The sequence below is a fragment of the Arachis hypogaea genome, chromosome 13, assembly GCF_003086295.3.
Source record: "Arachis hypogaea cultivar Tifrunner chromosome 13, arahy.Tifrunner.gnm2.J5K5, whole genome shotgun sequence".
Lineage (NCBI taxonomy): Eukaryota > Viridiplantae > Streptophyta > Magnoliopsida > Fabales > Fabaceae > Arachis > Arachis hypogaea.
This window is the reverse complement of record NC_092048.1, coordinates 48,198,521-48,213,710: the sequence shown is the minus strand read 5'-3', so window position 1 is coordinate 48,213,710 and position 15,190 is coordinate 48,198,521. Positions and strand designations below refer to the sequence as shown.

The 15,190-nt window shown below is 32.4% G+C and overlaps 3 protein-coding genes and 1 long non-coding RNA gene across 4 annotated transcripts; 1 reads left to right on the top strand and 3 right to left on the bottom strand.

Moving 5' to 3' along the window:
- Positions 1-714: 714 nt before the first annotated feature.
- LOC112738314 (uncharacterized) lies at positions 715-2,784 on the bottom strand. Its single transcript, XR_011870240.1, has 3 exons — positions 2,217-2,784; positions 1,152-1,268; positions 715-929 (listed from the first exon to the last, which is right to left on the bottom strand). It is a non-coding gene; the product is annotated as an uncharacterized lncRNA (long non-coding RNA).
- Positions 2,785-3,375: 591 nt separating this feature from the next.
- Positions 3,376-4,263, bottom strand: LOC140177596 (protein FAR1-RELATED SEQUENCE 5-like). The gene has a single exon (XM_072210726.1). The coding sequence runs from the start codon at positions 4,261-4,263 to the stop codon at positions 3,376-3,378; it is 888 nt and encodes a 295-aa protein (XP_072066827.1).
- Positions 4,264-4,551: 288 nt separating this feature from the next.
- Positions 4,552-5,622, bottom strand: LOC112734086 (protein FAR1-RELATED SEQUENCE 5-like). Its single transcript, XM_025783286.1, has one exon. It carries the CDS (start codon positions 5,620-5,622, stop codon positions 4,552-4,554), a length of 1,071 nt encoding a protein of 356 aa, XP_025639071.1.
- A 3,182-nt stretch (positions 5,623-8,804) lies between these two features.
- Positions 8,805-12,656, top strand: LOC112738313 (mechanosensitive ion channel protein 10). The gene is made up of 6 exons (XM_025788697.3): positions 8,805-9,494; positions 9,847-10,847; positions 10,946-11,069; positions 11,396-11,689; positions 11,915-12,117; positions 12,209-12,656. The coding sequence occupies exons 1-6, from the start codon at positions 9,126-9,128 to the stop codon at positions 12,480-12,482; spliced, it is 2,265 nt and encodes a 754-aa protein (XP_025644482.1). The 5' UTR covers positions 8,805-9,125; the 3' UTR covers positions 12,483-12,656.
- The last annotated feature ends 2,534 nt before the right edge of the window (positions 12,657-15,190 follow it).

Here is a 15,190-nt window from a genome sequence, read left to right as displayed (position 1 = left end):
GATCACGATATTCGCATGATAATCGTGGTGCATATACTTCGGAGTCGGATCAACCATAAGAAGTCACAGATTATAGCATCGGTCCAGGAGTTTTGGAATATGCACAGTTCTTATGAGATATAAAGATAATAGTAGTAATCTAGATAGATTATAATACTTTGGTTATTGCGTATTTATTTGTTAGAGTTAGTGGATGTACTTCTTGCGAATTTTTTTCAATGACTTCTTAAATAGATATGTAATGCGTCGTTGCTTTTGCAATTTTGCTCTATTTCTATGCACCGTATAGAGATTTAGTTTAAAAACTCATATTTTTATGATGAAGTAATGTCATTTCTATTTATTATTTCAACAACCATCCCATACAAATATTATTTCAAACCGTTCTAGTAAGTGGTTCACTAGTCAGTGGTTCAACCGGAAAAACCGTCTTAGAATAGAATAATAAATAATCTATAAATAAAATCCAAAAATATAATTATAGCCTAGTAATTCATATGCACAGATTTCCTTTTAATTCAAATCAGTTTTCCATTAATGATCTCACTTAGCATCCCATGGAGTTCATCTCTAGCTTCAAATATTCTTTCTCTGTCATAGCTATCTACCACAAAGATAAGCCCTTGTGTGTTCCGAAAATAATGCCTCGGTTGAGAACTATTCGGTTTTTTTTAATTAATTCAAACAAAAATAATGAACAATATGATCACACAGTGATACAAAATTATAATTAAAAAGCTAGATTAATCAAAAAATGATTACAATAGTTGATCACATAGTAGATGCAACTTCTATAAAACAAGAAACAATCATAACAAATATTATTTGTAATTAAAAAGCTAGATTAATCAAATTATGATTACAATATTACATAACATTTCAATTCCACCTTCAGTTTCACTAATCTTATCCCTCATACTATGATCAAACTGCAAAAATATCACAGATACAACAGTAAATATCAACACTAACAGTGAATCAAAACCAAAAACAAAACAAGAATAAATCATTGAATCAGTAACAAGTGAGAAGCTAAAATAGCAGCAGCCACCAATTTCTACTAATACGATAGATTCCATGACAAATAGATCCTACTACGTGAACATGGAGAACCAAATAGATTCACTAAAATGACAAGCCTAACACATCACCTGTACTGCGAGAGCATCTCATCACGAGTTTCATGCTTCTTTTCAGTTCCATTATCTGAAATCACTTCTTCCTGCACATGCTCCTCAATTTCCTGGCTATCCTCCATTGGACCAACTCTAAAACAAATAAATAGATGTTAACTTAAAGTACCCAAAATTATCTTACAGTTATAAGAAATCATATGCAAACAGCAACAAGAAAAGAATCGAAAGCAAACTAATCATCGAAGTTAGAAAGAAAATAGTGAAGCTATACGCTATGCAACAAATTCTCAAAATTAGACAGTTAAACCAGGATCAATCAATGCTAAATTTTATTGAAATAATTTTAACAAGTTCAGCACAATGATTAATAGCAAAAAAAAAAGGCTAGCACTATCAACTCTCCAATTGCTCAATAACCTCATTTCCTTCCCAACACCTTCAAAGTAATCTCTAGCTCATCCCACAATAAGTTATATCAATTAGAAATTATCAAACCACATTCATTTTGTATGCAAAAAAGTTTTAACATGGAAAGCTTCATTGCAAGAATACAAGTTGGTGTGCAGGTCCTCGGACAGCAAATCAATACAAATATTCAAAAAAAAGAAATATAACACAGCAACAACACAACAAAGAGTCAAAGGAACATTTAAAACACAGCAACAACACAACACCTATAGGAACATTTAAAACAAAGCAACAAAGAAAGAAATATATAAGAACACCCAAACGAAGGAAACTTCAATCATAGCTTAAACCAAAATTCACAATCCCTTTAAATTGAAGCAGCAAGCAACTTGAGAACTAAAGCAAGGTTAACAACTAAATTAGTCTAAATTTAACAAAGATTAACAGAGCTAATTTAACTAAATATTCAATGATTCAATTCCAAACAAGAAAATAGTATAATACAGTGCAGGAGCAGAGCTAATCGATGATTTAAATTTCATTTTGAGTAGCACTAACAGAATCCAAAAAAAATCAATGTTCTAGCAGAATCACAAAAAATCATTGAATCAATGTTCTGAGCAAAGATAATAAAAACATATCAAAAAATAAAAAAGAAAATGAAGCCATTGCCTTCGTGAGCTCGAGGAAGACACACCAACTGTTGAATGAGGAAGAAGCGTGGAGCCGCAGACGACCAGACGAAGACACGATGGTGTCTGATCGCAACGGCGGCGTTGAGTGAGACCCTTGCGGCAGTGGGGGAGTAACCTAGGGTTTTTGTTTTAGGGGTGGGGCGTTGTATACCTGTATCTGAATGAGGAAGAGGAGGATAAGGGGGAACCTGCGCGACAGAGGCTTCCACGTTCACACGATGGCTGCGCGATGGAAAGGAAGGAAGGTAGCGATGGCTGCGGCGCGATGGAGGGGACGTGAGGGAGCATGCGGTGGCTAATCGAAGTTCCGACGGCGGCGGTAGTAGGCAGTGGCTGGACGGACGTCCAGGAGCTCAAAGAGAGGAGCCTGGACTGATTGTGAGAGAGGCACTGAGGGCTCAGGCAAATGCGCGTTCTGGATTTGGATTTGAGTTTGGAATCTCGAAGATGGAGTCTGGTTAGGGTTAGTTAGTGTGCAGCACAATGAAACGCCAGCATTTTGTTCCTTTTTCAAATTACCGGCCAGGTCACGGTTCGGTTCGACCGACCGGTTACCAGCCAGTTCGACGATTTAATTGCGGTTTTGGAAATTGACGGTTTTAACCTTTGTCTGAATCGTTTTTTATAGCGGTTCACAGATCAACCGGTTCGACCCAACCAACCGGTTCTCATCTGATTTAACGGTTATCCAGCAGTTTTATCTCCAACGGTTATTACAGGAGGATCGGACCGCGTGCTTAACCGGTTCGCAGTTAAACCTGTTCGACCGGTCTGTCCAGGCCGATTTTCAGAACCCTAAAAATTAGGGATTTTGCCAGTGAGAGTGAGACTGAGAGTGAGCAAAAAGGGAGAGGGGCAGTTTACCCGTTATCGCTAACCGGTATTTATTTGACAATTATTACATCTAGAAAGCATAAGCACGACTATTGGAAGAATGTATAAAATCTCATTAATATAGTGAGAAAAAAAATACAACTACGGAACTGATTTTCTACCCAAAAATATTAAAGTTTATGGAGGTTGCTAATTATCACTATCTAACTCAGCCGTCACTTCGGTACACATGTCGCCATCGTCCGAACCGTTAGCTTCATTTTCTATAACGTTGTTGTCAATGTCCTTTTGCCAAGGACATGTTATCTTTTTATGTCCTTCCATTTGACAAACACTACAACGTTGCCACTTCTTCTTCTTAGATGGTTGCCTGAGCCTCCAGTGGTTTGATGCATATACGGATTGCTAATTCTAGCTACACCTGACTGAGGTTGATTAGTGCCTTCGTCTGCAGCCTTGTAAGATGAGTACAATCCCATAATTATGTCACGTGTCTCTTCATATCTTTCTGGTACTTTAGCAGTAACAGCAGCCAATTGTTTAGAAAATTCCACCAAGGTACTTTGATGACTAATAACAACAGCATCCCTGGTGAACCCACTTGGATCATTGAGTGCTGATTTAACCTTTTTTGTCCATCTATCCAATACCAATGACCGGGGAATCTCACAGATGTCTCTGTCAACCAGAACTTTCACAATATGTTCGCAGGGAATACCAAATGACTCCATTCTTAAACAGGTACACATGAAGATCATTTCTTCTTGACGAAAATCAATGGTCCACATAAAATCGGGCCTCCCATGCTTACACACAATGTACTTTATGCAATTTTCATCGGTATTATCTATGTTTAGCAACTGCATTGATCCAGCTCTAGGGAGAAATGGCTGAAAGAAAATAAATATCTCATGAGTGTATAACTCAGCAGCATATCTCTCTAGCAGCTCTATACAAGTTTGCATGACGGGCATCCCACGTGTAGATTCATAATCAGCATTAAATTCTTTAAAGCGCATGTGTGCAACACACCTTTGAAAATGCTCTACAAAACTTGTCAAATCATACCACGACCCCACATACCTTCCCACAACTGAGTGTAAACCTTCACATCTTGATGTAGTTCTAAAGCCAGCAAAGAATTTTCCTCTTAGATATGCAGTAGCCCAAATATGCTTCTCTTCGTACATGTTGATCACCCACGGCTTATCCTCAATGCCAAATTCTTCAATAAGCTGAACCTACTTACGCTTAAACACGGGAATCTTGTAGTCTCCCAACATGATTTTTCTGAATTTAGATGTAAACGATGGATTTTCAACATTGCTAGTTGCATTTCGAATAAGGTGCCAAGCGCATAATCTATGTCTGACTTCGGGAAATACATCTCTCACTGCATTCCTAATCGCCATGGTCCCATCAGTTATAATTGAGGTCGGGGCCTTGCCCCTCATTGCAAACATGAGCTGACACAGGAGCTAAATATATGTATCAGTAGTTTCGTCTACAATTAACGCAGCAGCAAAAACAATTGTTTGGTTGTGGTGGTTAATCCCGCTGAATATGACTAATGGACAACTATACTTGTTCTTCTTGTACGTATCATCAAAAGCAATAACATCCCCGAAGAGTCGGTAGTCTAGTTGGCTAATCCCATCAGACCAGAACAAATTACGTAACAAACCTCTTGAATCGTGACATGCCTTGAAATATAATTGTGGATCCTTCAACCGCATATCCTCCAACTTCTTCAACACTCGTGCTGCATCACCAGGAATTTGACGCCTTTGCTGAGCAATCTCATTGTACATATCTCTGGGACCATAGCCAACAAATTCGTACCTGCCTGCTTGACTAGCTAGAAGACTAAATATCTGTGAGGTGCTAATCTCTGACTTTAGCATGTTCATCATTTGCATAATATCTGCCTCTGACATTTTTCTGTGGGTAGGCAACATAGCACTGAATTGTGTATCCAATAGATCATGGTTGTGTTCATCAGAGAAATAAAAGATATGCCACCTTCCACTTTCTGGTACAAATTTAACATCCATTTGGACTTCACATCCAGTTCTTGTTTCCAATCTAGGCTCCTTCTGCCTTTTTTCCATCGTGTAATATTTCTCCATCCTGAATCCTTGCCTATGACATACAAACTTTTGTTTGTAAATCTCGCCAGTACTATTCTTGAAGGTCTTGCTCTTCCTTGCACTAAAGCCCTTCGACTTTGAGTACTTCATATAAAAATTAAATGCAAGCTGCAAAGTAGAAAAGTGGTATTTGCCAATTTCCTCCGCAAAATTCTCACTAAATTTCAAAGTTGTAATGTCTTGCACGGAGTCAACCGCATAAGCGGCTTCAAGGATATCTTCTGACATATCAGATTCAGAAAAAAATGCTCCCTCAGTAAATTCATATATGAAATCTTGTTCGAATTCATTCTGTTCATCCATCATATCTTGGTCACTTACTAGCTCTTCTTGTTGGTTAAAGTCATCGTCCTCCTGGTATTGCTCATTCATCTCAGTGTCCGTAAATATACCTGACATCTTAAAAATGTCCAATGAAAAAAATTATTTAATACACACAAAGTCATATATTTTTATTTGTGGTAAAAGTTAAAAATTAAAAGTAAATAATATTTAAACTTTTTTGTTTAACAAAATTAAAATAAAGCACAAAAATAAGAATAAATTTGTATAGGAGTACATTCATTATGTTATAATTTTAATAATTAATGTAAAATTTAAAAAATTGAATAAATTTATATTTATTGTGATTACATTCAAAAGTAAATTATATGTATTCTTATAATCAAGAAATATACTTAACTTCTTTTATAATAAGTAAGTTTTTCAATAATTTAATTTATTAAAAAAATCTCATCTTTTTATTTATCCTACAAAATAAAAATTCATATTAATAGTTTTGAATAAGACAGTTAAAATAAAATATAAAAATAAAGCTTGAATAAAAAAATTCAAAATTTTTAATCTAAAAATATAAAATAGTTAAAAAATAAAAAAATTATTTAAATATGATTTTTCAAGACACTCTATAACTTAGATGAATAAATATTATTTTTAAAATAAATCATGATATATTGATACAAAACTTATTGTATGTAAATTTTTTTAAAAATTAATAAACCTCTCTCGTTAATAACAATATTGGAACTTAAATTTGAATGCTAATTGATATTATATATTGTGTAGGTACTTAGAGTATATTAAAAAAGTACGTTAATAATTTGAAGAGAAAAATTATTAGTGTAAATTTATTTTTTTAAAAAATTAATCCTTATTGAACTATTCTACTTTTATTCCTTCAAAACATATCTTAATAAAAATATTTGTAACAATAATTTACATCTAATAAGAATATCTTAACGAGCAGTTACATCATTCTGTCATGGGTTAATGCAAAATTTACAGAACGTGAGTACGTGATTGAGTATGTTGTTTTAGATTATAAACATAGGGGTAAAATAGGAAAAAAATCGACACCCAACCCTCTGTATTCCTAATATAAATTGTTATAGATAAGTATAGTTTCTTAAAATTTTGGGGTGTCCAGGCCACTACTCGTCCCCTCTAGGTCCGTCCCTGATTGCTAGCTAATTAATTAATAATAATAAATAATAACATCTATTTACTTTTTAGTATTTCTCAATTTCTATGAATTAATAAAAGATAAAAAAAAATATTTTTTCCTTACACAATCAATTTCACGAATAAAGTATCGAAACGAATAATTGCAAAATTAGAGATTCTATTCACTGACCTCGATTTTGTAATCAAAACGATGGTTTATTTTTTTAACACTACAATGAAAAACTTGATTGGACCTTTGCTGATTGCTGCAACGGTGATTAACGATGAAGAAATAGTGGATATTAAATAGACGGATAAAAAATTAAAAAAAAATTGGATATTGAGTAGATGGATGTTCCAAAGAAAAACAATTAAATTTTTTATAATCAAAGAAAATGATACACGACTTCAATGGTGGGATTGAATAATTAGTGATGGATTATTCACCAATTTATAATGTTAATATTAAGGAAAAGATAAGATTAGTTTATCTACATCAAAATAAAACAGCAAAAATTGAAGATAGAATTTTAAAGATAAGATAGATGAATAATAAGATAATTTCTAAAAAGATAACAAGATTGAAATAGGCACATGACACATTTCAATCAATTGGATTGTATTACCAATCGATTGAAGTTGGAAAAAAATTCAACTTCATCACCTTCCAATCGATTGGATTACATTACCAATCGATTGAATTTCTCTAAAACTTCAATGTGATCACTTTCCAATCGATTGTATTTGGCAAATCCATGTTGTTTTCGTGAATTCAATCGATTGAGTAACAAAAACAATCGATTGTTTTGAGGCATTCATTCGATTGGAAAGTATAAACAATCGATTGGTTTAAGCGAAAACCATTCTACCTTACAACTTTCAATCGATTGTTTTGTGATACACTGTAATCCAATTGATTGAGTTATCATTCAATCGATTGTTTTGATAAACCATCGATTGAATTTCAAGGAAACACGATTTGGAAGCCATGGACAAACGTCACGAGATCAAATTTAATATTTTAATGGATTGGAATGGCCAAAAGCTTTATTAGGATCAATGGAGGATATAATTGGTTGTTGTTTTTGTATTTGATTATTAATAAATATAATAGATAATTGATAAAATAATAATTTATAAAATAAAAAACAGTTTCTATAATTAAATAAAATATATGGGATTAATTTGTAATTAAAATTAGTTCGAGGACTATGTAGCAATTGTTAAAAAAACTCTAAAAACATATTTTCTAATGGGACCATTAAGTGGTCTAAAGGTTCTGAACCACCGAATCCTAAGCCTACTATCTTGGTAGTTTACTCTAAAATAAAATTTATTTTGTAAACTAGAGTATGAAAAGACTATATCATTTAGATGAGTATGGAGAAATTATATTATTTAAGCTATAAAATAAATTAATAATCAAGTTAGTACCTACTAATATACCTATATTGTTAATAAATAAATAAAAAATTATTTAATATTTTTATGTTATTTAATTTTATATACTTTGATATATTTATAAAAATGTTTAGAAAATAATAAAAAAATTATTCCAAAGCAATCCAAAATTATTTTTTGTATTAAGTTTTTTATTTTGTATTTCTTAACTATTATTAAAATAATCAAATAATTTTAAATATAATAAATATATAATTATAAAAATAAAATAATTTTATATTATTATTTTTTTTAATATTATCAATATATTTATATAAAATTTTTTATTATTCTTATATTTTATATATTTATATCTACTATTTAAAATTTCTGAATCCATGAGCGAATACACTGCAAACTACTAATAAAGCTACAATATAGCAATTCTTATAGATATTTCGTAATGGTAAAAAAAAATCAACAAAAAAAAAGTCACCAAAAAAATAATGGTCAACAAGAGTACAGGACAACACTTAAATAAAAAAAAATTATTTTTTATTTTAAATATTTTATTTTTTATTTTAAAAAATAAATTAAACAATTTAAATACCATAATAATAAAGTACTAGAAAATTCACCGAAACATATTTGTATTTTGACTGGAAAGAATCTTTATGACTTTATTCTCGTTGTTATTGGGCTGCTTATTGCCTAGTGGTTAGTGGCAATATACTACAAAATTTGAACCAAGAATGAGTGCGGTACGGTGTAACAGCCTACCCCTCATTTCTCTTGATTTAAATAAAATATTGAATCCCCCTTAAGTCCTTAGTCCTTACCCCGCATGCATAAACCAGACGTCACACACTCACCATTTCAATCTCTGCTATCCTCTCCTCTTTAATCTTTATCCTTCCCATTTTCTCATCTCTCACCTACTTTCTCACGTCCCCGACCCCCCCGCCCCAAAAAAAATAGGTAAAAGGAAAAGTAATCTAAGAACCGAGTTGCGCAGAACCAGAACATATATTTTGAAAAGAAAAAAAAAGGAGGAGGAAGTTTTTAATCTTCAAGTTGTGATGGAGAACGGAGAGGAAAAAGGCGTGGCGGCACATAGAACAGTAGGGACAAAGAACGAGGTTGTTCTTCGAATTCCCGAGAGCGAAAACATCATTTCCTATTCTCCTCAGCAGAAGGGTTCACCCTCAAAAGCCTTCGTAGATTCTTCAAATGTTGAACTAGCAGCTGAACTTCAGAGTCTAAAAAACGGTAGTACTGTTCAATCTCCAACTGCTACCACTTCAACCCGCTCTGTTGGTCGTTCCGAATTCTCGAAGCCAAAATCCAGATTGGTGGAACCGCCACATCCAATAGCCGCAAGCTTTCTTGAAGACAAAACCCAAATCAAGAGCTTCAAATCACCCGCAAGGACTTCCACCAGCAAAAAGGTTATTGGACTTAATTACCGTTATTTTTAAATTTCTTAAATAATTTGTGAACCCCCCCCCCCCCCAAAAAAAAAAAAAAAAAAACCATAAAATTGCCGTATTTAATGTGTATATTATTCTAAACTTGTTAAATGGTAGAGATTCTCGTGCAGTTGAGTTCGACCGAAGTTGATAGTTGAGTATATTTAAATACCAATTTATTTAAACATGTCAACTATGAAAATAACTGCACTTAAATTTTCACTTTCGTAAATTTTGACTTTGTTAAATTTGTGACTAACTCTTTTAACAAAGTTGTAGTGTTTTGTCATATCGTGTATTCAATGCTCCTATTTGTGTTTGTGCAATGTAGACTACTCCTAATGCCACACCTCCAAGGGATGTTCCTATTACCCCAAGAACCCCTTTGATTGGGACTCCAATGGAAGAAGAAGAAGAGGAGGAGGAGGAGTTTTACAAGACCACAAACGTTGAAGTGAGCAAGAAGAGATCTGGTAAGAGGTGGAAGTTCCTGTGTATGATTGAGTGGCTTGGTTTTGTTTCCGTTGTTGGGTTCTTGATTGTATCCTTAGCAATCAAAAGGTTGCGAAATTCCGAAATATGGGGCTTGGAGCTGTGGAAATGGTGTGTTCTTGCACTGGTTATCCTCTGTGGGAGACTTGTCACTGGGTGGTTTATAAATGTTATGGTTTTCTTGATTGAAAGGAATTTCTTGTTCAAGAAGAAGGTTCTGTATTTTGTTTATGGTGTGAAGAAGAGTGTTCAAGCATTTTTATGGTTGGGCATTGTTCTTATGGCATGGGGTTTGATTTTCAATCATGGGGTTAAGAGATCGAGAAGAGTTAATAGGGTTCTTGATTACATTACAAGATCTCTTGCATCTTGTCTTATTGGGGCAGCTCTATGGTTGGCGAAAATGTTGCTGATTAAGCTACTAGCTTCGCATTTCCAATCGGCTAGGTTTTTCAACCGGATTCAAGAGTCGATTTTTCATCAATACATTCTTCGGACCCTTTCAGGGCCTCCCTTGATGGAAATTGCGGAAAATGTGGGAAAGAATTCGAGTAGCGGCCGGTTGAGTTTTAAGACTTTGGTTAGGGAGAATGGGAATGAAGAGAAGAAAGAAGAGGTCATTGATGTGGACAAGCTCAAGAAAATGAAACAAGAGAAAGTTTCTGCTTTGACTATGAAAGGATTGATCAATGTGATAAAGAGTTCCGGATTGACCACGATTCTGCCGCAGAGTGTTGATGAAGATGAGAATGAGCAGATAGATAGTGAGATTACTAGTGAGTTGGAAGCAAAGGCAGCAGCATATCGAATTTTCAGCAATGTAGCCAAGCCAGGAAGCAAGTAAAATCACTGACCTCCTTAAAATTTTCTGCAATATTTTACTTCACATTTTCCCTGGACCTTGTTTGTTCATCTTATTTGATCTTCAAATTTATTAGGTACATTCAGAAGGAAGACCTATTGCGCTTCATGACCAATGAAGAAGTTGAAAACCTGCTTCCGTTATTTGAAGGAGCAGTTGCAACTGGAAGAATCAAGAGGAAGTCTCTCAAGAATTGGCTGGTATAATCTCTGATATATATGTATTCTTTCTTCATTTATTCTCGGTTCAATTTGGTGATTTACAGAACACTAGAACAGAATTCAATTTTTTTTAACATCCGCTGAAAATTTTGGCATGTAGTAATGTATTCATAACTATAATAATACAATAAGGTAATTTAATCCAAGAAGGTGAAACCATGATTTTGCATAAGGCTAAACACATTAAACTGTCTTAAAGAGCATGAGTATGTTAAGTTTCTTTCTTCCAACCATCAATTTATTACCTAGTTCCATGCTACAGGTTTGATTGCTCACATATAAATTACGATTCTTGTAATTTGCAGGTGAAAGTCTACCAAGAGCGTCAATCCCTTGTGCATTCGCTAAATGATACAAAAACAGCTGTCGATGATTTGAACTTGCTTGCTTCCGTGCTCATCATTATTGTGATCATCATTGTTTGGTTGCTTATAATGGGGTTCCTCACAACCCATGTTCTTCTCTTTATTACATCTCAGCTTTTACTCGCGGCGTTTATATTTGGTAACTCAGCTAAGACTGTCTTTGAAGCTATTATATTTGTTTTCGTGAGGCATCCATTTGATGTTGGCGATCGTTGTGTCATCGATGGTGTTCAGGTAGTTCTCTACAACTCCACCAGTTCTTTTATGACCTATTTGGTTTCTGTTTCCATTTCGATATCCATTTCCTTTTTCCAATTACCTTATTTTTGTTTTCATGACTTTTCTGAAGAAATTAAAACAGACAAATAGGCAATAAAATATTTTTTTTTTATTTTCACTTTTTCTTTATAAAATCTGAAAATATAAAATTAATCTGACTGATACATCAAAACTTAACAGATGACTGTTGAGGAGATGAACATACTAACTACAATCTTCTTGAGATATGACAATGAAAAGATTTCATATCCAAATTCAGTTCTAGCAAACAAGCCTATCAGTAACTTCTACAGGAGTCCAGAAATGAGCGAATCAATCGAATTTTCTGTCGATATGTCGACACCAATTGAGAGTATCGCAGCTCTGAAGTCAAGAATAAAATCGTAAGTACTCACCTTGCTCTATCTCTATTTCTAGATTTTAATATTAGTACACTACTAGAAATTTTGATGTTCTTGCTTAAAATCATTTTAGATACTTGGAGAGCAAGCCGCAGCATTGGGGTCCGAACCATAGCGTGGTGGTTAAAGATATTGAGAATGTAGACAAGATGAAAATGGGACTAAATGTTAATCACACCATAAACTTTCAGAATTATGGGGATAAGAGCAGCAGAAGATCTGAATTACTCTTGGAGTTAAAGAAAATTCTTGAGGATCTTAAGATTAAGTATCATCTTCTGCCACAAGAAGTTCATCTGAGTTATGTAAATTCCGAAAATTCGACAAAACAAACCGTTTGGAGATGATGATATCTGTTCATCTGTTGATATATCTTTTCAGTTTCGCATGAATTTTCTGTACCATTATTTTTTCAGTTCCTGGCTGATTGTTTTCCCCCACCCCAATAAATATTCAGATATGTGTTGTCCACAATTGAGATCAAAGTAGTTGATATGAAAGAAGTGAAATTCGTTTTTGCATTGTGCTTCCCTACAATTTACAGAGCTAAAATTCAATGAAAATATAGTAACAAATTATATTGTAAACTCCCAATTTCGTCCTTTATCAATAAAATTAATTAAAGGTAGTCTAGTGCACAAGTATCACAGTGTTAACAGCTTAACGAGTTCGAATAAAGATTCCATCTATTGGTGGAATGTGATAATTGCATCTGGGTTAATTCTACAACTTGAACCCTTAATCTTGAGATTATATGAAAATTAAAAATCTAATCCGTCTTCTACTGAATTTTTTAAATAAATAAATTAAATATTTTATTTATCAAATATGTAATCTAAAAGATATTTATCAATTTGTCATTTTGTCTCATTATTTAGAGTAAATATTCAATTTAGTCCCTAAAAAAATTTTAGATTGGACCCTTTAATTTTCAACAAATTTTTTTTTCCTAAAAGTCTCAGAGAATTATTCTGATTGGACAAATTGGTCCCTAAATCGCTTTAAATCAAATTTTTCATGTGTATTGGATAAACAAATTCTTAAAAAGTTATATTATAATAAAATTAGGTCTTCAAAAAATACACTCTAACACAAATCAGTTCCTTTTAAAATGATGCAAGGACAATGCTCTTCGACAAAAATAATTCTTGAGGATTTTTTTAGAATAAAAATTTGTTGGGAGCAAAGTATCCGATATAAAATTTCTTAGAGAACAATTTGGGTATTTATTCCATTATTTATCTTCGATACAATGTAAACGAGATAAGTAAATATCCATTATTTATTTCATTTACAATGTAAACAAAATAAATACACTTATCTCGTTTACGCTATAAATAAGAGAAGTCTTTTTTTAAGTCATATCTCGAATGCAAACGAGATATAGTTTAAACAAGATATGATCAGTGAAAATTTTACATATATCTTATTTGCACTAGAGATATAGTTTAAACAAAAGTGATTTATCTCGTATATCAGTAAATAAAATATTTATTTAAACAATCCGTCTTTTACCAAAATATATATATATATGGCATAATTTGAAAAATAACTCTAGCTAAAGCGTAGATAGTTTTTCAAGATTTTTATGGATAAATTTGTCCCTTGAACTGAGTTTTTTGTCATACCAAATGAATTGTTACTATTTTATGCGTAACTTTGTTTGAACATGATTTTTCTTGGATACTTTTGTCTTTGAAATAATCTTTTAAAAGTATTGTTACTTTAATAATAATAATAATAATAATAATAATAATAATAATAATAATAATAATAATAATAATAATAATAATAACCTAATCAATGAATTACCTTTTTTTCCCAATGGAGTTAAATATTACAATGATTAAATTGAGAGATAACCTGGCCTGGAGTTTATTCGATTAACATTAATCAAAAGGACTTACTTTGTTTAGTTAAATAAAAGAGATAGTCGGTGTGTGATGGTTTTTGTACTTTGGTTGAATTATTAGAGGCTCCCAAATTGCAATCTGCACAAAGAATGGCAAGTTGCTTATAATATATAGTAAAATGATGGCGCACACACATTATTAGAATGAGGGAGTTGGTGGAAATGTTTCAAGTGCACACGTGATTTTGTTTCTTTTACTATCTGTCCCTAAATAGAAAATCTTTTTTGTTTTTCTGGTAATATGCATAGTCATAAGTCATGTTTGTACATATCATAATGGATGTTTGACCTGTTTTTGTTTATCTTTATATTATTATTATTATTATTATTATTATTATTATTATTATTACCACTTGATAATAAATTAATAACTTATATCATAGCTTTACATATGTATATACTGATTTAGAACCTCATGCATATATGACTTTTCTGAGCTGTATGGTCAAGAATTCAAAATTTGCTCTTGACACTTGAAAGTGTTACGTTTCTTTTCCATTTTGTTATTATATTACTTGATAGAAGTGTTTTCAAGTTGGAGAAAAACAGTTGTTAAGACGTATATATGTGGGGTTTGGCTATACTAAAAAATTGCTGACTTTGGTAAAGAAAGTCTAAACCAAAGTTTGAAAGTTGTCTAATTAAGATCGATCTGATTTACTTGGGCGTCATAATTTAATATTCAGACATATTATTCAAATTTTTTGTTGCTATAATATTAATAATGGTTTATTAATTAGCGCAACATTTAATCATGCACTAAACATCTATTATACATCAAATTTAAAATATTAAATTATTTTAGTGAATGATATACTAAATTTTGTTTGATACATCACAGCATTGTCCCACAAATTTAAATTATCGTATATTAGAGTAGAAGTTCAGGAATGTAGAATTTTTTTTTTTTACAAAAAAAAAAAGAAAGGAAAATTAGTCTAAGAGTGAAGACTAAATTCCCTGCAAGGCAAACTATAAAGATTATTCCAAGGCTCAAGCCACTTAATATATTCTGCCTGGTGATTCACATCATATTTAGCGAGAGTATGTTATATAGTTAGTTGTTCTGTGGATTAATTTCATCTCAACTCTCCAATTCCAATAAAGCATCTCATGCAGTTTATTTATTAAATCATTGTTTGC

What these genes read in the sequence shown, in the direction of transcription:
- LOC140177596 (XM_072210726.1), bottom strand. Translation starts at nt 4,263, where the DNA reads ATGTACGAAGAGAAGCATATTTGGGCTACTGCATATCTAAGAGGAAAA.
- LOC112734086 (XM_025783286.1), bottom strand. Translation starts at nt 5,622, where the DNA reads ATGTCAGGTATATTTACGGACACTGAGATGAATGAGCAATACCAGGAG.
- LOC112738313 (XM_025788697.3), top strand. Translation starts at nt 9,126, where the DNA reads ATGGAGAACGGAGAGGAAAAAGGCGTGGCGGCACATAGAACAGTAGGG. An exon ending in GTGTCATCGATGGTGTTCAG is followed by an intron (nt 11,690 to 11,914) that starts GTAGTTCTCTAC and finishes AAAACTTAACAG; the next exon opens with ATGACTGTTGAGGAGATGAA. An exon ending in CTGAAGTCAAGAATAAAATC is followed by an intron (nt 12,118 to 12,208) that starts GTAAGTACTCAC and finishes AAATCATTTTAG; the next exon opens with ATACTTGGAGAGCAAGCCGC.